At 31.6% G+C, this 24,610-nt stretch overlaps 2 protein-coding genes across 4 annotated transcripts; one reads left to right on the plus strand and one right to left on the minus strand.

Annotated features, from left to right (window-relative positions):
• Window positions 1-517: 517 nt before the first annotated feature.
• On the plus strand, window positions 518-5,125 carry LOC114754272 (cell number regulator 6). Of its 2 annotated transcripts, XM_028943061.1 has the most exons (6): window positions 518-661; window positions 785-898; window positions 2,609-2,723; window positions 3,485-3,750; window positions 4,572-4,815; window positions 4,966-5,125. In XM_028943061.1, exons 2-5 carry the CDS (start codon window positions 797-799, stop codon window positions 4,794-4,796), a joined length of 708 nt encoding a protein of 235 aa, XP_028798894.1. In that variant the 5' UTR covers window positions 518-661; window positions 785-796; the 3' UTR covers window positions 4,797-4,815; window positions 4,966-5,125. The 2 variants fall into 2 exon arrangements, with proteins under 2 accessions (XP_028798894.1, XP_028798893.1); XM_028943060.1 differs by lacking the exon at window positions 4,966-5,125 and having other exon boundaries at window positions 4,572-4,957.
• A 1,515-nt stretch (window positions 5,126-6,640) lies between these two features.
• On the minus strand, window positions 6,641-11,474 carry LOC114754271 (importin subunit beta-1-like). Of its 2 annotated transcripts, XR_003741143.1 has the most exons (5): window positions 11,349-11,474; window positions 8,271-10,690; window positions 7,997-8,196; window positions 7,719-7,780; window positions 6,641-7,091 (listed from the first exon to the last, which is right to left on the minus strand). XR_003741143.1 is itself a non-coding variant. In XM_028943059.1 (4 exons), the coding sequence occupies exons 2-3, from the start codon at window positions 10,682-10,684 to the stop codon at window positions 7,998-8,000; spliced, it is 2,613 nt and encodes an 870-aa protein (XP_028798892.1). In that variant the 5' UTR covers window positions 10,685-10,690; window positions 11,349-11,474; the 3' UTR covers window positions 7,397-7,780; window position 7,997. The 2 variants fall into 2 exon arrangements, 1 of the variants encoding a protein (XP_028798892.1); XM_028943059.1 differs by lacking the exon at window positions 6,641-7,091 and having other exon boundaries at window positions 7,397-7,780.
• Window positions 11,475-24,610: the final 13,136 nt, after the last annotated feature.

Genomic DNA, 24,610 nt, shown 5'->3' on the forward strand with positions numbered 1-24,610 from the left:
CCACCTAAAAAAAATTTCAAAATGCTAGATGCATTAAAATATAATTTAGTATATTAAACGTGTAGAAAATAATTTACTGAATATATTACAAAATATTTTTAAACAATAAATGTATCTGAAAAATATTTAAGAATGTGAATACAACTTAACTCATTGATTAATAAATTTGCAGGGGAGATGAAGGAAGAGAAAAGGAGTATTTAATTAAAATATTTTTAAAAAATTAAATAATTTTGAAAATATCACCTTTTTTTTTGCCAAAAATAAGTCCATTTTATTAATCACAAAAAAAATTAGTTACAAACACCAATAGCTGAAGCCAAAGAAAACCACTCAAAAAAATATCAACTAATTTTAAATACTCTATTTTTTGGTATTTTGGAAATAATTTCAACTAATTTCTCAGTTTTTTTTTTATCAGAACTAATTTCTCATTGAACCCAAGCAAAACGGAGTATAAAAAAGAGCAAAACAACACAAAAAGAGCGCATGTGTTTTCTTCAACTGAAAGCAATTGACAATAACTGTATGAAACATTCCCGCAGAAAGGAGTGGAAAAGCGAGAGACAGAATCAATCAATTCGTGATCAGAGATGTAACATTACGTTCTCTCTGAAACCAACGGATCCAGATTTCGATTACGACTTTGTTTTCCTTTCAGGTTTGCCCAATGTCACCAACATTTTGTCGCTCCACGTTTTTTCCCCTCCCTGCTTCCTTCGTTTTCCCTCTGATTCGCTTTCCCTCTTCACTCATTCTCATAAATTCGGTTTTTTCCTTGCAGTGGCCGTAGAAGATGGCAGAGGGACAATCGAGGTACGTTAAGTTGACGAAGGATCGAGGGCAATTGCAGGATATCACTCCCGGCGAGCTTAATCAAGCCGTTGAGGTTCCATCGGTTAGTTATCCTTTCTCTGTTTCCTGCTCATGACATATCAGTTGTTGTTAAGTCGTGATCTCAATGCGAATCCGATTTGGGTATTGACATTTGAATGTGGGTTTCCTCTCCGTCCTTCATTTGTTTGTTTCACTTCTCTGGGAGATCAAGAATTTCCATATTGTTGGGTCTTTGGTTTACAGTTTTTTACCGTTTCACATGCATTACTTCAAATTCAACATATGATAGTACTCTAATGGTTAAATGTAGTTTCATATAGATTTTATTGTCTTTTGGGGGGGGGGGGGGGGACAAAGAAAGAAAGTGAAGGTTGTGCAATAAAATGAGGCTCCTGTTTCTCTATTAGATTTCTAAGAGAAGTACGTGCCGCTTAAGTTCTGGCCTTCCATACAAGAGATAAAGACTCTCTCTCTCTCTCTCTCTCTCTCCCCCCCCCCCCCACGCCCCCACACACACCCCATACTTACATACACAGATACACACACAGAGAGAGTCATACATATGTGTTGCATGAATAGATACATATCTTCTTCTTTGTTGTATCGTTGGGTCTTTGGTTTACATTTTTATCATTTCTATACCTAATTTTGCCATTGGTTTATTATGAAATAATAAATACCTATATGTTTAACATGCATCACATAAAATTTGAGAAATGAGTCACAGAATTTTGTGGCTTATAATATGATTAGTGCAACTTCTTATTGATTTAAATATCTTTATATTCATGCAATGTACTTTCCATGATAAAGCAGAGACCCTGGTTTTTCAAGGCATTTTTCAAGAGCACATTGTTGCTTACAGTCTTAGCAAGCCATACATGGAATAAAGATTTCGAGCATGCACATATATGATTTTTAGGAGCTTGTAAAAGAAAATACATGAAAAAAGCAAGCAGCAAACTGAAAAGCCAGCAGAGAATCAATTTTCTATCACAGGATTTATTGGAACTTTTTTTGCTTCTGATGTTTGAAGAAACCAAAGCATGTTTGACAATTTATGAATGATGCATATATCAAAGCACTGAATTCAGTATATTGGGATTTGAAGAAATTTAGTTTAAGGTATTTTGAGGGAGACAATGAGCACCAGATTTTTTACATTATTCAATTTATCAAAAAGGTCTACAAATGAATAATCCTAGGGCTATTTATAGAACCCTGGTCTTAGTTGATCAAAACTTTTGTGATTCTAGAAGATAAAATGAACCATATTCAAATTTAAAATATTCTAAATACTAGATAAGATAGGATATTAGGATAAATCCAAACAAGTTCATTCAAAAGACAATCTAAATATCCTAATTTAAATAAAACTAACCTAGTTCAGATAAAACTAAAGGATTCTGACAAGATAAAAACATCTATTTACCTTCTCCATCAGTGGTGAAGGTAGTGATCTAAAATACTCAAGTTTTGAATTATAGTGACTATTCAATTCCTTAATTTGTTTGTTAAGCAAGCAGTAAAAATGAGACAACACCAGGTTCAAACTATGTCATGAATTGAGAAAGGACATTAATAGAAGTAAATAGTGAGAGTAGGGTAACTCTTTTCCATGGGATTGAAAGCATATGTTGCTTATTTAATGTGGACCAAAAGTGGATCAATTTGTGAGAAGGCTATTAGCTAAGAACTTTGCCAGTTTACTTTGTTGTATTATTATTGTTATTATTATATTTTCTTTGCTGATGAAGATTATTTTCAACAGTTAAACGTTCATAGGTGCCAAGAATGTGGACAAGTCCTTCCTGAAAGTTATGAACCCCCAGCAGATGAAGATTGGACAACTGGAATCTGTGGTTGTGTAGAAGATGCTGAAAGTTGTAAGATTCCATATGCTTTTTTATAAAAAAGTTGTCTCGTATATATAGATGTTACATTCTTCTCTTGGGATTTATTTTCTTTCCATGTAACTTGTAAACTAGATAAGCAGTGCAAATTCTGAAGAAAGGTTTTGAAAAGCACTGGCAAGCTAAAGAAGTGTAAAATGCTCCAATTTGCTAAGAGCAAGAATTTATGTGATATGCACACGAAGATGGTACTATATGCAACAGGACAAAATACTTGACAGTAGGACTGTAATAGGAAAAGAAGAAAAATGCTTAGGTTTCCAGTCTTAGCATATTACGCTCAATCATCATGCAACTATCACCTTCTGCGTTATAAACATGTTTTGCTTTTTCTGTTGTTTTTGGTTTTTTGGGTTGGTGGTGGTGCTGCTGCTGGAGATAACATCTCAGCATTATATGTAGAAATATAAGGGTTACGAGTGAGATTTGCGTAGAAAAGTGTACATTGCTTGTGATAGCCTAAGATTTGTTTGCTCTCTAGAAAATATCTTTTTATATGGAATGAAGAAAGGAAAATGACCAAAATTTTCTATGTTAATATGTTGAAACTCCAGTAGCTGTTTAAGGTTTTTTTCACAGGATTGATGTCTTCCCTCGTGTATGACTGTAAACTTCAGTGTACTAGATCTGGAGAGCTGCAAGAATTTAACTGTCTATATATTGTCTCCTTGTCCTGGAGAGTTTTTCCAGAATGATGCATCATCTCCTGTACAATAATGATGCTTGCCTTGCAGGCTGGACTGGATTATTCTGCCCATGTGTTCTATTTGGGCGTAATGTTGAAGCAATGAGAGATGACATTCCTTGGACGAATGCTTGTGTTTGCCACGCTATGTGTGTAGAAGGAGGAATGGCAGTTGCAGCTGCAACAGCATTTATCAATGGTATTGATCCTGACACATCATTTCTCATTGTTGAAAGCCTGCTTTTCATGTGGTGGATGTGTGGCATTTATACTGGTCTATTTCGGCAATCTTTACAGAAGAAATATCATCTCAAGGTGATTTTATTCTCTTCTATTGGTACTTTGGTTATGTCTTCCTGAACAATACAAGTTTCCAGGAATCTGTTTAAGTGGTGCAACTAGTATAAAAATGTGTATTGATTTTGAAATGGTTTGCATCTTTGTTACTTTTACCATTTATTTATAGTTTGAATCCTTTTACACTTCTGAAATTGTAGAAGCCTTATGCATTATTAACTTATAAATCTTCTATTAACGTCATGCTTAGATATTTGCAGTGTTCGTTCTTAGGGTTCCTTTGTTGTCCCAATTTTAGAGTGTATAAATGAAATTGATGTCAGTAATCATTTTCAATGTTACTTACGTAGAAATGCTTGTACAGTGTTAAAATATTTCTAGTTTAAGAAATGTGTGTGGAAATAACAAATATTGTAGAGTCAGATCTGTTTCCTCATGATATTTGCAGATGGGGGGCCTAATATAACAACTCTGTTCGGGGTCTCCATATCAACAGTGGGGAGTTCAGTATGAGGATAAAAGAATGTAATTAATTCCCAATGCTACAACACATCTATTTAACTATCAGATTAAAATTACAGACCAAATAATATATATATATATATATATTGACCTGTGGAATAGATCACTTCAGTTATCAATGGTTAATTTATCATAGGGACCACTACGAGCTTGAATTATTATATATAATTTATTCAATTTCAATTTTTTTTTCAAAAAAGATCCTCTCCAATTTGCTTATAGGGCAGTCTTTTTAAACTTACTAGTTGAAAATTATTAACCAAATCTAAAGATTCATCATAAGTATTCGCCTTAATGATCCATTCTGTTGTTTTCAGAATTCACCTTGTGATCCCTGCCTGGTGCATTGCTGCCTGCATTGGTGTGCCATATGTCAGGAACATCGGGAGATGAGGAGCCATCTATCACACGATTCTTCTGAAACCGTTACTAATCCGCCACCAGTTCAACAGATGAATTCTGGTGAGAACAAGGAGTCTGCAACATCTGTACCATCTGCTGCAAATACTGGGCACAGCAACTTGGAATTGCAGCCTATATAGGAATTTGCCATTTACTGAGGTCAAACAATATTCATCCTTCTCTCTGCTCCATTGTTTGAAATTTAATTAATTCTTTCATTATTTATCAATGCAATCAAATAGTGTCATAATGCATATCAGTGCTTACATTTTTTGGAAAGTGAAAGGAAAAGGTATTATTTTGCTACAGGTCTTGTTCTTAGTAGCAATAAAGTGCAAATTGGCTTGGGCACCAGTTAGCAAGTAACAATTTTATGATAGGGTCATGATATGTACAATACAACTTAGCATGAAATTTTATTTCCTGCAAATGATGTTCCATCTCATTTGCACTCTATCCAATTAAATGAGTCATATCTGGCTTTTAAAATAAAATGGGCAATGGATGACATTGAATATAATACGCCGGTAATAAGCTCCAAAGACTAAAGGGAATGTTTGGTTTACCAGAATCTTGATTTTCGTTCTCTTTTCTATTTTACTATCAAAGTTGGTTTTCATGATCATCTATTGACAATGAAACTTCAAATGCTTGTGCTGAGAGGAGTATCTTGAATTATCAAGCATCACGTTATGACTTATACATGATAGATATAAAGTGACGTATGGTATTTAATTATCTTGGGCTTAGTATGGTATTCGGAAATTATCAAAGGTGGTTACAGTGGTACTTTTGTTAACTTTTTTAATATTTAGGACTAAATCATACTACCTCCGGTTTTTAATATAAAAGTTTGTTTGACTTAGTTTGGTCTTAAATATAAAACTTACTTTATTTTTATATTTATTTATTTTTTTAAAAGATAGTTCTTATAATAATGTTAGTTCTAACTAATAAACTTGATTAGCAAAGATACTTTAAGAAAAATAATACTTATTTATTGCAAATAATTAACTTAACTAATTTTCTTAATCACTCAAATTAGTTAACTAGCTCTATAGGAGATAGTATTAAGTAAAAATGTTGCTTTTTTTTTTGGGGCCGAAAAACGTTACTAGATCATATCAAGTAAAAAAACGTTTTGTTAAAGGTGGCACTTTTGTGACAAAAGGGATTGAAATCTTCAGCAAATTTTTTACGAAAAAAGGACCTTGAGAGTCCAATCTCCTTATGCCATATGTATGCGGGCTCGATGGACAAGTTTTGACCTTTTTCTGTTCTAACCAGCAGGTAGGTTTTGACCCTAACTCATCCGATCCATTATTGTCGCATCACCGATCGTTACATATATGAAGTGTGTATCGTGAACTTGGAGTGAGACAGACAAGAAAGATCCAATGAACAAAACATTAGAATATAGGCCTCATACAAAGGTATTTTTTCCCCCCAAACATCACTCTGTTTATTAATAATTTGGTCTCCAATTACCAAAAGAGGAGCTATAGAGTTAGAAAATTGTAAATATAAAAAATGTTATTTTCAAATCAAAAATTTAATGCTAATATGTTACTTTCAGTGATTTGCAACTGAGATTTTCATATTTAGAATTATTTACTTAAACATTTGCAAGTCAGCACAATTTTTAAAACTTCAATCATTTGTGATATAAGTATCATTCCCCGTTTCCATCCTGGCATCGTTGCACTTGCAATAACAAGTCTGTCTTAATATCAGAAATAATTGCACTTGCTGGACAAAGATTTAAGTCGTAACTTTTGAGCTGCAAACCTTTCACTGCAATCACCTGAGCAAGAAAATGTAATTTTGTAACATAAAACACACTTCTTTTATTAAATGTACCATTGAGAATTTTTTTGTCTACAAGCTAGCCTTGACAATTGTGCATAAATTCAACTTTGGCTCCAACTCAATATCAAAGTCAAGTTTCATATTTTTCAGACATAATTCGAATAATCTAGTTCTCTTGAAGTCTTAATATTTAAATTTATAATTCATAATAGTATCATACAAAAGAAAATACCCCATCCTTCCCCTAGCAATAATTATATTTATCATTAAATACTGCAGGGAAGGTACTAAAGTAATACTAAAGCATCAAGCAAAATAACATCAACAATGAAGGCCCTCTAATTCTTTTTAATTTCTCTTTGAAACAGATGAACAATGTAGTTTCATTGAATTCCTTTTATTACTTCCATCGCCATTAGTTTCCCCCATAAAGCATCACCTTTCAACTTCCCAGAAATTATATAACTTCCCAGAAAATGAAAAATGCAAGGCTTCATGATAGATCCTTACAGTCATCGTAACACCAAGATAAAGAAGTGTCTTGAAGCCAGTCGTGAAATCTGCGTGATCTTGAACAGCAGCAATCACATCCAAGGGAAATGTACACAATATTTCTCCTTGCAAACCTGTCACAATATGCTAATGCTGGATCCTTATTTATCTCATCAGGCAATCATAGAGCAACAAATATCCTATACAAGTGGCAGACTAGCAACCAAATAGTAGAGATTCAAAAGAAACCAACTGAACATTAATTTTCAAATCAGGATTTACCGGGTACCAATATTAAGGATTGGTGGCTACGAAAATCATTTTACTATCAATTATTTCTCCAAAATTACTTTTTTTAAAATCAAAATGAATAAATTAGAAGGTAAAAATATAATATTCAGGAGTTACCCTCATCACAAAAGATGACAGGTTATTCACAGATGTTGAAGATGTATTCATATATAGAATGAGATGAAAAATCAACTAAAAACTCGATACAAACTAATGGATGAAGAATGATTGACTAACTTGACTGCAAATATGTTTCATTGCCTATTCCAAAACATAGACCAAGATAACTGTTTTCCACTCTACAGCCAAATGATAGAGGAAAAATAACAAGACAGGGACAGACTGTATCCCTCCCAGCTCTACAACCCATAAAATATCAGAGGGTACACCACCGGCCCAATATGAAGAAATATAATCAAGCTGAGCCAATAGAGACAGCATTGGCATATACATATATGATGGGAAATCACCATTTTGGTCCATCCTCACTGTTAGCCCTGTTTCTCTTCCTGTATGAAAAACTCCATATTTTCTGCGAAGTTAGAAGAAAATAAAATCATCACCCACCATTGTGTAGAGAAATGCAAAACAAAATGAAAACGAAATGGAAATGCAGACTCCATGTCACTGAAAAGAAACTGAGACAGCTAAAGTACCCAAGAAATTAAGCCCAAAAGTGGTGATGACCTGACTCATGACATGCAATTGTGACTCACCCATGCGCACAAATTTATGCAAGGATGGTTACCTCAAAATGATATGGATCGACTGATAGCCAACTTGGCCCATTCGGCTGATTCCTTAATCAAATGATCATCCGATGACAAGCACTCTTTGAGGAAATCTTTGCTGGACACAGATTGCTGAATCAAGGGGCCAGCACTACTGCCCAACGTATCAGCTAAATCTCCAAGCACCCCAATAGCTGTCTTTGTAACAACATCATCCCTAGACAAACAAAAAGGAAACATTAAAATGCAGGAATTTAACTGACAAAATATCAAGTACAAAAGTTTACTTACATGTCCTTTGCCATGTACAAACTATCCAAAAACTGTAGTATATAAGGAGCATAGGGCATCAAGAGTTGAGTCTTCGGGGAGCCCTTAAACCCTTGGAAGATCCCAGAGTATGCCTCCAAGATTCCATTTCTCAAAGAATTTGTGTACTCTATCATATCATCATCAGCACCCGATGTGTGAGCAGATAGCTCAGCAGCACTCTGAAGCATAGGCATAGCATATAACAAGTATTTCTCAAAGTTTTCACCAATTGCCAAAGCAATATCCCCAAAACATGAAAATATAGGAGGCTTTACAGATCGATGCAACTGGTTACTTGACAAATCCTTCAGAAGTTGGGTCATTATCCCATCACAATAAGGCAAAATCTTTTCCTCCAAGGCCCTGCATACATCACCAACCACGCCCACTGTGATAGCACAAACCTGGTAGTCCTCAAAATTTTGGAGTCCCATCTCCAGATACTTGTAAAATTCAGGCATGTATTTAGCAAAATCTGGGCCCGAAGCATAAGCCAGAGCTCCAATTGCAAGCATAGCTTCCTCAAGTGCTGTGGCACTTCGAGAAGCAAACACTCTTAGGAACAAGGCCATCATTTGGTCAGCATACTGCATGAAGTGAAATTTTGTTGGCTCATATGAACCTAACTTTTGTATGAGGACCTGCAAGCAACCACAAAGAAGGCCTGGTAGCTCATTTTGCCTCTCATCAGTGGAAAGGTTTTGTTTCTCAAGATACTGGTGGAGCTCCATCACGATGAGGGGAACTAATTGTACCACTGTCGGAGCTGATTCATCAGCAGTAGACCTCACAACTTCATTTAAGGCTTCATAGGCCGCCGTTCGAAGGCGTGATTCTCCAGCATCCTCTCTATGAGTGACAGTAAGAAGGGCTTGGACAATATCTTGAAAATAGGGTGTCAATGGAGAGGAAGAAGATCCAGCATCCTCATAACCTTGGGCAAGAAAATAAAGAGCTCCACATGCCTTCTCAGCAACATTCGGAACATCTTTCATGCTTTGAAGCAAGACTGTAATAATCTGTTGGCAATTAGCTTGGGTGATAATTGGTGTTTCGAGAGCTGAGCCATGCAAAAATTCAAACATTCGTCCAAGAGTCCAGGCAGTAGTATCTTTTACATGATTATTTGGATCTTTCATTAATGCAGTGAGCATAAAGTTCAAAGCAACATTTACAAGTGGCACAAGTTTATCAGGTGATGGACCCTCAAGAATAGAGCCAAAGGCATATGTGGCAGCCTCCCTTTGCCTCCAATCTGGTTTTGTTATATTCTCTTCAATGAATGGCATAATTAAGGGCACAATATCATCACCAACTGTCCGAGCAACCAAGCCCAGACATGTGCCTCCAGCCATAGCTATGTTCCATGCCCCTTCATCCTGATCTTGGTCCTCTTCTTGCTTTAATAGTGTCTCCAATAACATGGGAACAAGAGCTGGAAGTGCCTGCTTAATAAAATAAAAGCAAGAAATATCAGAATCGCCACTAAAATCTCCTCCATATTCTTCTAATATATCTATTTCTTCATCGCATATTGAACTCCAAAACTCAACAGCCTGAAGTGCAACTGGCTCCTCATCTTCTTTCACAGCCTTGGCAGTAATATTGAATATGTCCTGCATATAAGGAGCCAACTTTTCATAGTAGGTTGATGCAATGGCAACCAAACACTCAAAAGCTGCACGTCGAATCCTCAATTCAGGGGAAAGGGTAGCCTCACAGACAACTCTCATGATGTAGTCACGCTCCATATCATTTGAAAAATTTGCTTGAGCAAAGCCCAAGGCATTGTATAGGGCTTGAATTGCAGCAAGTCTGACATCATTGTTAGTCTCAGAAGAATTCATGCCCTGAACAACAGCCGTGAGTATCTTGTTTACATGGTCCTGATCCACCACATCTGGGGAAACTTCTTCACAGACGTACCCAAGAGTCTCCAGCGTTGCCTGCCTTGTAGGAGCAGGATGTTGAGGAATATTAGACAAGAGAGATTCTATCAACTCAGGCCATTGCTTGTGTGGCAACTCAATACCAGCAACCTTTGCAACAACTTGTGCAGCAGTTGATCGAGCATCCAGAGAAGGGGAGGAAAGGGTCCTCAACAAGAATCCTTTAATCTGTGCTTTTACTGTTGAGTCCAATGATAACCATCTCTGGACAAGCTCTATCTTTCTATGCTGTTCTTTTGCATCCAGGGCATTCTTAAGAACTAAACCTGCAAGCTTCCGACTCTCTGCAGGTTTCTCATCATTTGCCAGTTCCCCGGCAAGAGAAAACAAAAAACTTGGAAGATTCTGTTCTTGAAACTGTTTTAAATTTTCTTCAGCTTGTTTCCGTACACTGCCATCCACTGCTTGCGCATTTAGAAGAATTTGAGTAACCTCCATGGCCATCTGAACCTGGGGCACACAAATCTAATCAAGTAATTAAACAGATACGGAAGTCCTTAAAGGTAATAGCAACAAAAAATTGACCTGAAAAACAAACAGAAAAAGGATAATAATATATGCCCTTAAATATTTCCGTATTACGCTCCAAAAGTGAGAATAACTGGCTACGGTAAAAGAGATTTTTTGAAATAACAATACAAGATACTGATACAGCCGTTCCGAAGACAACATTATCAATCTTTAAACGATTAACAATGTCCTAGTGATCAAAGAGTAAGATTATTTCAAGAGAAGTCAAGCCAAAATAATTTAGAGTACGGGAAGTGAAAAATAAACTCAACAAACCACAGCCGGAACCTGCATATGCGCTACAGTTATTGAGATAAAAACAAAAAGTTTAGCACTGTTAGACTACTTAAGCAAGTCCCAACAGATGGAAAATGCAAGGAGTCAAGTTCGCTTCCGTTTTCTACCTCTTCCCAGCAAACATACATGACATCACTTCACTTTTCTAAATATCATTTAAGAGAGAGAATTTATTTTGAAGAAAGAATCAGATGACGATCACAAACATCCAAGTAAGTCGGCAAGGAAATGAAAACAAAACAGCAACCCTAAATCACTGTACTGAATATTACAGGGAGCGAATCAATTACAGAGAACTTACGGCAAAATAATGAATGAAGCTGGGTATACAGAGAAGAGTGATGAAGCGGGTGAAGAAAAATTCAATACTATGGGAAGCGCGGCGATTCTCAAACCCTAGAAGGGAGTTGCAGTGGCCCTAGCAGGGACGCCTATGCTAAGAATATTGTCGTCTTCTTTTTTTTTTTTTTTTGGTCCCAGGAGATTTAAAAAAAAAATATACTCGTATTCTGTTGTAGAAAGCAATCTGGTCCGTCGATTCAAATGCAGTAATCTGTGGTCTAGTTTGAAATTCATTTCTTCTTCCTTTCCGTTTTGAACCGCGTTGTCTTTGTCTCACACGCGATATCTCATGTTCGTGAGAACAGTACAGGAGAAGGGCAGGCTTTTTATTGGTTTGCAGTGCACGCGCTATGGTGGCAGTGTGGTATTTGAGGAGAGAATTGCAAGAGCGGAAACAAACGCAACTGGAACCTCTTTGTATTTTTAAATAAAATGCCAACATAAACCATGAAAAATGTACAAGTGTTTATTGGAATTGAGGGGAAGAGAAATGGCGGCAAAAAAAAAAATGTCAGAATCAACATTTGTTCCAAAAAATTTTATTTAAAAGCAATGTTGTCCGAAGGTTTTTCGGATTTAAGATTGCCTCAAAAGTGCTAAAATGAAGCATATTACCCTTGTTGTTAAAAATATTAACAGTCAGCATCAATTTTTTACTGCTCAACGTTAGGTTTTTTTATGGAAATACTCATCCAGTTCTTAATATAAGACTCATTTAACTAATTTGATTAGATTAAGGAAGTTAGGTAAGTTAGTTAATTATAAGAAAAGTGACATATTTTTCCTAAAACACCATAATCATCTTTCTTAATACTCCATCTTCCTCTTTTACTTGATTATGGTTGAGGGAGTATTCATAGGGGTAATTTAGAGAAAATTGATAAATATGAGAAAGGGCTCTTATATTTAGAACCAAAACCAACTCAAAAATTGGGTCCTATATTAAGGACCGGAGGAGTAGATAATATTGTTACATTTTGAAATTTCTACAACCACATTGAACCCCAAAAAAACTTTCAAAACAATATTGCTCCTGAGCAAAAAAATTTAAATCAATTTTGCATCTTAACTTAAAAAGAAAATTGGATATGATTTTATATTATATAAAGGAAATATATAAAAAAAAATTATCTAGTAAAGTGCAAAAAGCACAAATGCTCCCAGAATGCTTCTAAATCATGTTTGCTCTCAGAAAATTCATACATATTTGGAAGCAGATCATGAAACATTGTAATGTTTGCAATATGTTGTAAGGCCTATTGCGAGCTTGTCAGCACAACTTTTAGCACTCCAAAGCATCACTTTTACGTTTTACACTAATCTTCTCACATGTGTATATCACTGAGCTCCTTGATGGTGGCATGCCAATCTTTAAAATATATCTTCCCATCAATCTGACCTCATCCCATACTAGTGCAATAGTAACCGTGATAATCATCAATGCAATAATACAGTTCAAAGTTCAAAATCAAGCTTTCAAACAACTAAATTATACTTTGATTATCCAAACCCTGAAAACATCCATTTCATATTCAACTTGAGTCCCACAAGAATAAAGCATTTTATAAAACAACTACATCATAGCTTTTTAGAATTCATATAACAAAATAGCTCACAACACGCAATACAAACATGCAGAGTGAATCAAACGTGGTTGACTCTCACCTTAGCTTACTCAAGTAGTGGCTACCTGTGAAATCCGAATGTTCAAGACTTCAAGCTAATATCAAAATTAATCTAAGGAACCAATTTCAATATTTGTCGGAGTATCATAATTCTCATCGAATCCCAACCATTCAAATATAATATGAATTATTGATATTTAATATTTGAGATTTTATTTTTTTAAAAATGCTTTCCTTTAATAGGTATGTGATCCAAAATGAATATAATATCTTAACTGTAGGTTTTTTTAAAAAAATAATTTTTTATTTAAAATCACTAGTTGAAAATTTTAATCTAGCATTTTATATTTATAGTTTAGATTTCATCATAGCATCGTGATGCTCATCATCACGATGAGTATTGAAACTAGTTCTGTTAATTTGCATGGTATGTACAGAAGCTTATTATCAACATAATACTAAAACAAGTTAACTACACTACACTATCCCATAAATTTAGGAATCCCACATACTACTTCTAGGGCTTATTCCTCATTCCTAGATCCAATTTCAATTATTACTTAGCTCTTTCAATCCATTTGAATCTCCCAGTTAACAATCAAGACCTCTAATTAATTAAAATCCCCATTCGCTTAGCTTAGGGTTCAACTTCAACATATCCCATGTATGAAATTCAATATTATTCAACAAACTAAACTCATTAATCATCAATTTCACTTCAACTAAACATAACCCAACCATTAGACTCAAATTTAATTGGATAAATTATCATATTCAACCATGACCCTCATCTGACTTTCAAACCCTAACTCTAAATCCTTAAAATCATGCAATAGAGTAACTCTAAACTGATTAAATAATTGATATAGTCCATTTAACTCATTTAAACCTGAAACAAATGGTAAAACAAAAATATCTAATCATGCTTTATCAAATTTTCAGATACCAAGTGCTGCTACGCAAATATTTTTTTGCCCAAAATTGCCCTTTAATCCTTTATTTTACATCTACTAAGCTTTATCATTTGTTACAAAATCAACTCAATAGTTATTAAATTTTTAACTTTTTATTAATTTTTATCCCATGCTTGGCGGGAAGGAAATGGAGGGGAGGGAACAAAAAATTTTTTATCCCCGTGTGGGGTGTAAAATCTATTTTTTTTAAATAATTCAAACGCTATTTCCTGGTGTTACGCTTGAAATTTATACTTTGATTTTTTTATTAATGAATTATGCTTTTTTATAAACAATTTTTAATAAAATTATTATTTTTTACGCAATAAAAATATTACTAATCTCATTAACATGCTAGGATCAGACCCATCTCTGCGCATTGTTTTCCGAATGCCAATGGATGGGCTAAGCCCAACCTGTTAACCTTGGGCCTTCCATATACCAAGCCAGTGAACCCGTGGAGCAACAATAAATCCAACAAGCAAACAAATTTCATTTGTATTACTTGTATTAAAATAATGGACAATACTTCTCACTAAAAGTGGTACCCATATTTAATACCCGATAATATCTCAAATAGAATTGTCTCCAATAAGAAGGGTAAATATGTTTATGAAAAATAATAAATAATACTTACGTCAAGTTTCTTACATCTATTATGTCAAGTTCTGCAATTACACATTATTATGTGTCTTATTTTTGAAATATTAGCATTTAATTATAAATTCACATGAAATTAAAAAAAAGGATAGAGAGAAATTGTTTTATATAAATGTATAATTTTACCTTTTATTTATTATTGTGTTAGCTTTGTTTTTATGGGGTATAATATATATTAAATAGGGATAAAATTGAAAAGTTATTGAATTTTAAAGAATAGTTAAGAAAGTTTAAGATTGTTCTTAATATATGTGAAACATGTTAGAAGTAACTTATAAATGAAACCAAATGAGTATATCATATGTACATAACACGAAAACTTTAAGAGAAATATTAAAAAAATAATAAAAAAATGAAGAGTTATAAATTTACATAATATAAGTTTGAATAAAAATTAGTATAATATGATTTATGTTTGGATTAACTTTTATAATACTGATTAAAATAAAAAAGTGGAACCTAGTCTCTTTTCTTCATGTAGCATTTAACTTCTTTCCTCTTTGTGGTTTAACTTCTTCCCTCTTACTGATCAATCTTTTAAGGTATTGTTTGATATAAGGAAAATAAAGGAGAGGGCAGGAAAAAAAAATTTTTAATGAGCTTTATTTAAAAAATTGGAGAAGTGGAGTTTTGAAATTTTAATAAAAAGAAGAAGTAATATAAAAAAGTATTAAAAATTAATTAAAAATTTTTAACCCCGTTTTTTTAACCTTTTAAATTGACTTTTTTAAAATTTTCTCTTCCTTTTCCTCTCCTCTTTTCATTTAACCCCTCTGTTTTTTTTACTTATCCTCTCACCACATTTCAAAAGCCACACGTATTAAATTTCGGGATAATTAATCCACAGCTCCTTATAGTTTCAACTAATTTTGAATCAGGTCCTTAGTTTTTTTCTTTTTATCAAGTCCTTATACTTTCACATGTTTTTAATTAGGTCCTTGTATTATTTTTCTTTTTATCAAGTCCTTATAAGTTCACCTTATTTTTAATTAAGTCCCTAAATTTTTTATTCTTGATTTTATAAATTCTAATAGTACTATTATATAAACTTAAAATAGTATATATTATTTAATATTAGTTTATAAACAGTAATATTCTAAAGATATTGAATTATTATAATGATTTGAATTTTTTTAGCAAAAAAATTAATTGTTCTAAAAAATTTTCCTGAATTAATTAATTCTATTACTTTTTTATTACATAATTATTAATTTAATTTAATTATGAATATTTTATATTTCAGTATTAATCTATTTAATTAAGCTTATATTTAATTAATAAATTAAAATTAAAATTACATGGACCTAATTAAAAATTTAGTGAAATTATAAGGACTTAATTAAAAGAAAAATAAATACAAGGACCTAATTAAAAAAAAATAAAAGTATAAGGACCTGATAAAAAAAAAACTATAGGAACCTGATTCAAAATTCGTTGAAACTATAAGGATTTGTGGATTAATTAACCCTTAAATTTCTGCCCCTAGCTTGCGGCTTTGTGCGCAAAAGTTTCCACGGCCAATACAAACACCACAATTTTACCAATGGCACGTTTTCTCATTCAATGCCTAAACGCTGTCTGACAGAGCCAAATTATTAAATTTGATTTGTAAACAAGTCAATTCAATTTATAAATATGAAAGATTTTTAAATATTAAATTTTTTGGTGCCTATTGGCATTTAATAAAATTCTTGTAACTTATTTATAATTAATTTTTTATTTGAAACTTATTGGTAATTTTCTCAAAACTAATTCATGTTGCGTCGAAGTAATATATAGACGAGTAATTTTAACTTTCATTTCTTTCTATTCTAAAGATAAGAGTTAATTAACTAATTTACTAAAATTTAAAAAAATTGTTAAAATAATTATTTGTAAAAAAATGTATGTTAGTTTTTTTAAAATATCCCTTTAATTATTTGCATTAAAACCATGATCTGGATGATGGAAGGCTACTTTTAATATTGATAGTTTGAAAGAGAGAGAGAAAAGGAGTCTAGGATGTTACATTTAAAATTATATAAAAAAAAAAAACCTCTTCAACTAGTTCTTGCACAAAGCATAATTTTAATTTTCAAGACATTTCATCCAAAGTTTTGCAAACTTTTGGGCATTGAATATATTTTCACAGTTATATATACGTTCAAATTTTTAATAAAAACACATAATATGGTGAGGGTGGGGATACCTTATTAGTTCTTTGCTGGAAAGAAAGGAATAATATGAGGAATTCAAATAGAGATTGTTGGATATTTAGGAAGCACGGAACCTTGAAGTTGAAAGCTTGACGGTGACATATATGTGTGTAGCTCCTTCACAAGACTGGATACCTTTCACATGGCACAAGAGGCAAGATTACTAACACACACACACACACACACACACACACACACACACACACACACACACACACACACACACACACACACACACACACACATATACTACTCCGGTCGTAATTATAAGAGCTAGTTGACTAATTTAAGGAGATTAAGAAAATAAGTTGAGTTAGTTATTTGTCCTAATAAGTGTTGTCTTTCCTGAAATATCCTTGCTAGTCAAGTATATTGACTTGAACTATCATTGTTAGAAGGGTTACTTTGGGAAAAAATACTCCTCCGGTCCTTAATATAAGACCCATTTAACTAATTTGATTAGATTAAGAAAGTTAGATAAGTTAGTTAATTATAAGAAAGTGACATATTTTTCCTAAACACACCATAATCATCTTTCTTAATACCTCCTCTCCCTCTTCTACTTGATTATGGTTGAGGGAGTATCCATAGGGGTAATTTAGAGAAAATTGATAAATATGAGAAATATGTCTTACATTTAGGACCAAAACTAACTCAAGAATTGGGTCCTATATTAAGGACAGGAGGAGTATATAAATATGAGAGACAGAGTGGATGGGGGTCTTATATTTAGAACCAAAATAAAAGTCAAACAGGGTCTTATATTAAAGACCGGAGGTAGTATATAGGACTGAAATGATAAGATCATCACTATACCACCTTAAAAGGCAACAAAATATAGATTTTTTAGCTATTCATGCTTAACATTGGCCCTTGCGCTCAACTATTCTGCGCACACAACAGAATTATATGTTATTTTAAATCTGCAACACTATACTATAAAAGATTTTGACTACTTAAACTTAAGAGTTTAAGTTTAATAGGTGTAATACAAAAAACGCTTTTAAGAAAGCTATTTTTAATTGAGTTTGATTATGCTTAATTTAACTCAATCAGATTCTCATAAAAAAAAAAAAAAGGGAAGAGAAAGTTGAATACATTAGTGACATAAGTCTCATTTCTAACTCATTTGTCTCTATGTTTCCTTGCAACATGGTGTAGGAAGGTCCACATCCCACGCAAGCATGCTACATGTAGAGAGATTAACACTTGACTAAAATAGATCCCAAATCACTCATGTAACTCTCTTTTTCTTGTGGTACAGTGTTGTTAATACCTCTGGTCCTTGTAAAAACTGATAACTAATTTAAAAATATTTAAAACTTAATTAAATTGGTTAATTATACCATATGTGTGGTGATTTTTCTAAATTATCTTTTTTTAGTCTTTAATCATGTGTATTAGAATTATTTTTTAATAAAAATCTTTTACAATTTATAAGAATATTTTAGATCAAAACATTATAGATTCGGAAGAACAAAATGAATTGGGGATCATATTTAGAATCAAATCTAATCTCTAAATTAATTTTTATATTAATTATATGAAGGGGTATGCATGATGGTGATTGGAGTCTCCGTGCAGGATACTATTAGATGTTATTGGATTAGCATGACGAAGGCCATCATCATATCACATTCATCCTTGAAGTTGATAGCTCATTTTGGAATTAGCGTATTTACCCGTTGAACAAGTAGTAAAAAAAAAAATCAATTCCCAGTTTCCATGTATGAAACAATTTGGTCAGGAGAGTTTTACCATTCTCCCTGATTAATAAGGTTCTTAATCTATTATTGTTTTTTTTTTTATTTTTATTTAAAATAGTTGTCATAAATTTTACATTAAGTTTCTTTCATCCATTAAGTTACCTTGTCCAATCACATATAGTTATATGTTCTATGTTTGAAATAATACTACCTCCGGTCCTAATTATAAGAGCTAGTTGACTAATTTGAAGAGATTAAGGAAATATTTAAATTAGTTATTTCGAATAATATGTGTTGTTTTTTCTAAAATATCCTTATTAATCAAGTGTATTAGTTAGAGTTATTTTATTAAAAGGACTACCTTGAAAAAAATGCATAAATATGATAGACAAAATAAATTAGGGTCTTATATTTAGAATCAAAATAAAATCAAATGAGGTCTTATATTAAAAACCGAAGATATTATTATTTAATTATAAACTCCCATTTTGGTTTTAAAAAAATTATAGACTCACCTAAACACAAATTAATGGGTAATTGAAAAATAACATACCGAATAAAAAACTCAACATAAGCATTTTCTATTTTAAAATATACTACTATAATTAGAATTGGCTCCACCGTCAAATAATTGAACCTTAACTTACCCACTGTCTTGATTGGTTGAATTGTGCCTATTTTATAATATATTAATAACTCTATTGTATTTTAAAGAGTTAATATAATATTTAGTGTATGAACTTTTTCCTCATTTTCATATAGTTTCCCAAAATTTAAATTATAAGTTTTTTTTTTTAAATTTCTTTCTATTTAAAACACACCTTATTATTTAATAAAAATATAGATTATTTGTTTCTAGAAAAACCAAAACTTATTATTTAAAATTTTAGGAATCAAAAGTTAAATGAGAACAAATTTAAATAAGGAAAAATTATGTCACCCATTTTGAAAAAGTACATATTAATTGTAAAAAAAATTAGTTCAAGAAAAGGAATGAATCAATCAATCATAATCATCAATTATTATAAATAAAAAATAAGATGTTAGGTATCGATGGAATTGAAGACTAACCCACAAGTAAGTGGGGCCCTTGAATGGATGTGCCAGTGTTCCCCCCCCATTGGGCAAACGCAATTATGGACCTTAGAAGTGACGTTTACCTGGAAGGACATTGCATCTGAATTCTGAAATATATGAGCCTAAGCCTAAGTGTGTAACTAAATCAAGTTTCTCTCTCCCTTTCAATGCCATTTGCTTGCCTACTTTTACATATCTTGGATGAAATTTTTTTTTTTAAAAAAAGGTTAGTTAATCTAGCTCATCACAAATCAACCTGATGAATAAAAAAAAAATATTTATGAAATACTTATAATTAATTATTAATAAGATTCTCACATTATTATTGGATTTGAATTTGTCTTTATGGAATATTTTTTAATCCTTACAAACGGATCCTCATTCTATATATAAACAAGAAGTTGTTTTTAGGATTTAAATTTCGTGACCTTCAAAGATCACATTGCAGCAGCCTTATCGTTGATCCGAGACCCACTGTCTTGTCTGCATCAAATATGAATCGTTCAGATTAGATGTATATTTTCTTTGTATCCTAACAGATATACAAGAAATTGAGAGTTGAATTCATACACATGGTTCTCCATGCCTTCAATTTCTTTGTGGTCCCTCATGGTGGAAGCTTTTTTCACCTTGTCTCTTCCCATTCCTGTTGCTTGTATATACCAGAAATATTTGATCACAGCCTTTGATTTTTTTTCTTCTCTCAAGTGCATAATTTTCTTTCGTAAGTGGTGGGTCAGTAAAGTAAAATATGCCATGAAAATTACAGAGACCACGGGTGAAATCTCAAATGGTAGGGTCCTCACAAATTTCTCCAAGATTTCAATATCACCTTTTTAAGCGTACACACTATGATAATGATCAAATGCTTTAATATATATCTTGATGATGCACTGAAAAGTGTTATTGAGTGAAATAATGGTTCATCCATCTCAAGTAGTTCTTTCTAACAAGATCCTGCAGGAGATTGAAATTCATCATTGAGAGGAATTGTCATGAGGTCAAGGTTCCAAAAAAAAATTAATTCATAAATAATAAATGAAATATTCATATATCACCTATGTGTAATCAAACAAAGCAGAGTTATCGAAGTATATACGATGAACTGCTATTTTTTTTTTAGTTTAAAACAATATCAGTTCATAGTTAACAATGAAAAAAAAAATATAAAAGTTTAACTTGATGGATTCATCCAAAACTTCTAATCATGCAAATTATCAGAGAACTAGTTCACCGATCCAATCAGTGTTTTTTGAGCAAAAATTGAGGGGGGAAAAAAAGAAAAGGGGGGAAATGGTGAGGAAAGATGATAATTAAAGGGAATTTGTTGGGGAGCCTGAAAAGACAAAGCAAGAGTAAATGAGGTGTTGGTGATGTCAGAAAGGTGTTTGGGGGAAAAAGAGAAAAAAGATAGGGAAAGACAAAGTGGTGGCCATACACAAAGACACCCTTTTTCTTTGATGGAATAATTCCAACAATCTCACCCTATGGCCACCATTACACACAGCGACCTCATCATCACCACCATCAATTATTCTAACCCCTTTTATTTTATTTTTTTATTTTCCTATACATGCCTGTGGGGGTCCATTTCCTATGAGATCTTCTGTCATAAGATTTGCATATTTAACTCTTCTGTTCCTTTTTGCATGTCCCGTTACTTTCATTTTCCTCACTTCCTCACTTCCAAACAATGGCCTGCCCTAATAATGCATCATGCTTAGTTGCTACTTTCCAGATCCCGAATTAAGAGCTAGTACTATTTATTTAATTTAAATAAATTAAAAAAATTATTAATTATAACATTTATGACTTAGCTAAACTCCCTAAAATAATTATATGTAACATTAAATTTTATATTATCTCTGGCCCTTAATATAAAAGTTAATTGAATAATTTAAGTAGATTAAAAAAGTTTGTTAAATTAGTTATTTGTAATAAATATAAATTGTTTTCTTGAAAATACCTTTACTAATAATGTGTATTAGTTAGAATTACTATTTAATGAAACTCTTATCATATGCAACTATTATAAAGACTATCTTAAAAAAATGAATAAACATGAGAGATAAAGTGGATTGGGACCTTATATTTAGAACAAAATTGAATATCAAACTAGTTCTTATATTAAAGATAGATAGAAGTAGTATATCAATTTAAAAACTAGGTAAATTAGTTCCAATTGACTGCAGTGATTGCAAAAGATAACAATATCAACATACGATGATCGATGCTCCATATGTTCTTAAATATAGTAAGCAATCTTTTTGCCTTCAAAATAAGAACTACTTGAAAAATAGGATTTGATCTTAAATATAAGGTTTCAATCCAATTTGTTTCACATTTTCTCTAAAATATCTGTGTTGATTATAAAATATTTTACCAAGGTGTGGTCTCATCATACATAATTAAATATAGTAATTTTTTTTATACATTTATCACAAATAACTAAGTTAACTAATTTTTTTAAGATTTTCAAATTAGGTATTTATCTCTTATATTAAGAACCAAACATTCAACATTCTTGAAATTTTAGAATATTTAATAAAATATATTCACATGTATCCCTGTTTAATAATTTTTTCTCAACCTGCAATAAATGATTTTATAAGCATAAAACGTTTGATTAGGGGGTATATTTTTGAAAGAAGAAAATAACATTGAGATACAACTAACTTTTTCTTCGTAATTTTGGCAATTAATTGAATATTATATTTGAGGGCACGGGGAGAGAAAAATTTAAAAGGAAATTATAGTATTTATTAATCACAAATAATTTAGACGTAGCATAACAAAATACTCCTCCAGTTGTTAATGTATGATTTAATTAATGCATTAATATTAGTCTTATAAGATTAATATTTATTTAGACTTTTTTAACATGTTTATCAAGTTTTTTTTTTCAAATTAACCTTATTGATATTTCTCCAATACTAATCAAATAGGAGATAGAGAGGGGGAATTAAAGAAGATGGTAAGAATGTTTTAGAACAAATATATCATATTAACTAATTTAACTAATATTCTTAATCAATTCAAATTAGTTAATTAGTTCATACATTAAGAATTGGACAAGGATAATCAATTGCTCAAATGTGTCATTGTAACCGACTGATATTTAAAAGTAATTTTACTGTATGTAACGAAGTAAATATGTAGAAGAGTTTGTTTCGATTTGTAAAAAAAAAAAAAAAATTTTAGAAAAGCACTTTTAATGATATCCAAACACTTTCTAAAAAACTTTTTTTAACCAAAAAAAAAAAAGAAAAAGAAAGTCTTTTTAGGCAGGCACTTACAAGAAGCCATAATGAATAGAATGAGCAAATGTTAATATCCAACTTTTGTTGATTTGTCTTGGCGACAAAATCCTACATTCCTATTTGTCCAATATATATACTACCTACTATATATTTTAACATTCTTTACGTAAGTAAGAAGTAGTTTAACTTTCAATTTAATCATAAATATAAAATCTTATTCCACTTTTTCTCTCATATTTATCTATATTTTCCAATGTATGTACTCTTTGTAGTGTATTGTAATATTTAAATATTTCACTAATTCAACTTAGTTCTTAGCTAGATACACTTGCTTAGCATTTTTGGGGAAAGACAACAAATATTTATTATAAACAACTAACTTAACTAATTTTTTTAATCCACTTAAATTAGTCAATCACTTTTTATATTAGGACTGGGATAGCGTAAATCATAATGCTCATAATTTATAATGGTATGAGTTGTTATAGATTTTACCTCTTCTTCTGATCTTAATATATAAATCATATAAGTAATTTACATAAGGATTGCGAGTTAATTACTACTTGTATATGTGCATTGATTTTCTTAAAATGTTACTATACCTTTCGATCATTTGAGTTAAATTGCCTTAAGAAAAGACAACATATTTATTATAAACAACTAACTTAACTAATTTTTTTAATCCACTTAAATTAGTCAATCACTTTTTATATTAAGGACTGGGATAGCGTAAATCATAATGCTCATAATTTATAATGGTATGAGTTGTTATAGATTTTACCTCTTCTTCTGATCTTAAATATAAAAATCATATAAGTAATTTACATAAGGATTGCGAGTTAATTACTACTTGTATATGTGCATTGATTTTCTTAAAATGTTACTATACCTTTCGATCATTTGAGTTAAATTGCCTTAAGACCTTCTGTAGAAATACTTCTTTTAATATGTTCAATTAATAGTAATAATCTAAAAATTTTGAGAGATAAAAATATATAAAGATCATACCTTTAGAGGCCAATTAATAGTTAGCTCGATCCTACATACATTAAGATAAGAGGAAATATATTTTATACTTAATAAAATGAACAATGTCTTTAAAACAAGCGGGAAAAAACTGTGTTCCATCAACTGTATTTCATTTGGAATTATGACCTACTTTTCTTTTTTAGGGCTTGATTGAATAGTCAACATTGTCATTATAATAAGCCACTAAAAATTTAATTAGCTGCAACAACTCTGGTTTTTTCCCCCACTAATGGGGGAAAAGTATTCACAAATGTCTCTCGATTGAATTATGGATATAGTTTTTTACATTGCGCAAATCTAAACTTGGTCTAAACTGGATTTCTCCCATTTTCTGATCGTATGATTCATTTAACCCCGTTAGAAATTGGAGCAATTTCTCTTGTTGAACCACTTCATATTATCGACATTTCGTAGGCACGTGACAGAATTGTGACAAGTGCCGATTGCTCTTCCTAGAGCTCCTTCAATTTTGAGAAATACTTCTCTGGTCTTATTTATAAATCACTTTTAACATATTTCACATAGATTAAAAAAATCTTAAACTTCATTAACTCTAATTTAAAATTCAAAAACTTTTTAATTTTATTCCTATTTAATATACATTACACCTCATCTAAATAAAGTTAACGCAATAATAAACGAAAAGTAAAATTATATATCTATGTAAAAAAATTTCTCAATGCCCTATAAATAGAATCAAAAAATATGTTTTCTTT

Source organism: Neltuma alba, unplaced genomic scaffold (assembly GCF_004799145.2).
Source record: "Neltuma alba isolate B1F8T4 unplaced genomic scaffold, ASM479914v2 tig00010126_pilon, whole genome shotgun sequence".
NCBI lineage: Eukaryota > Viridiplantae > Streptophyta > Magnoliopsida > Fabales > Fabaceae > Neltuma > Neltuma alba.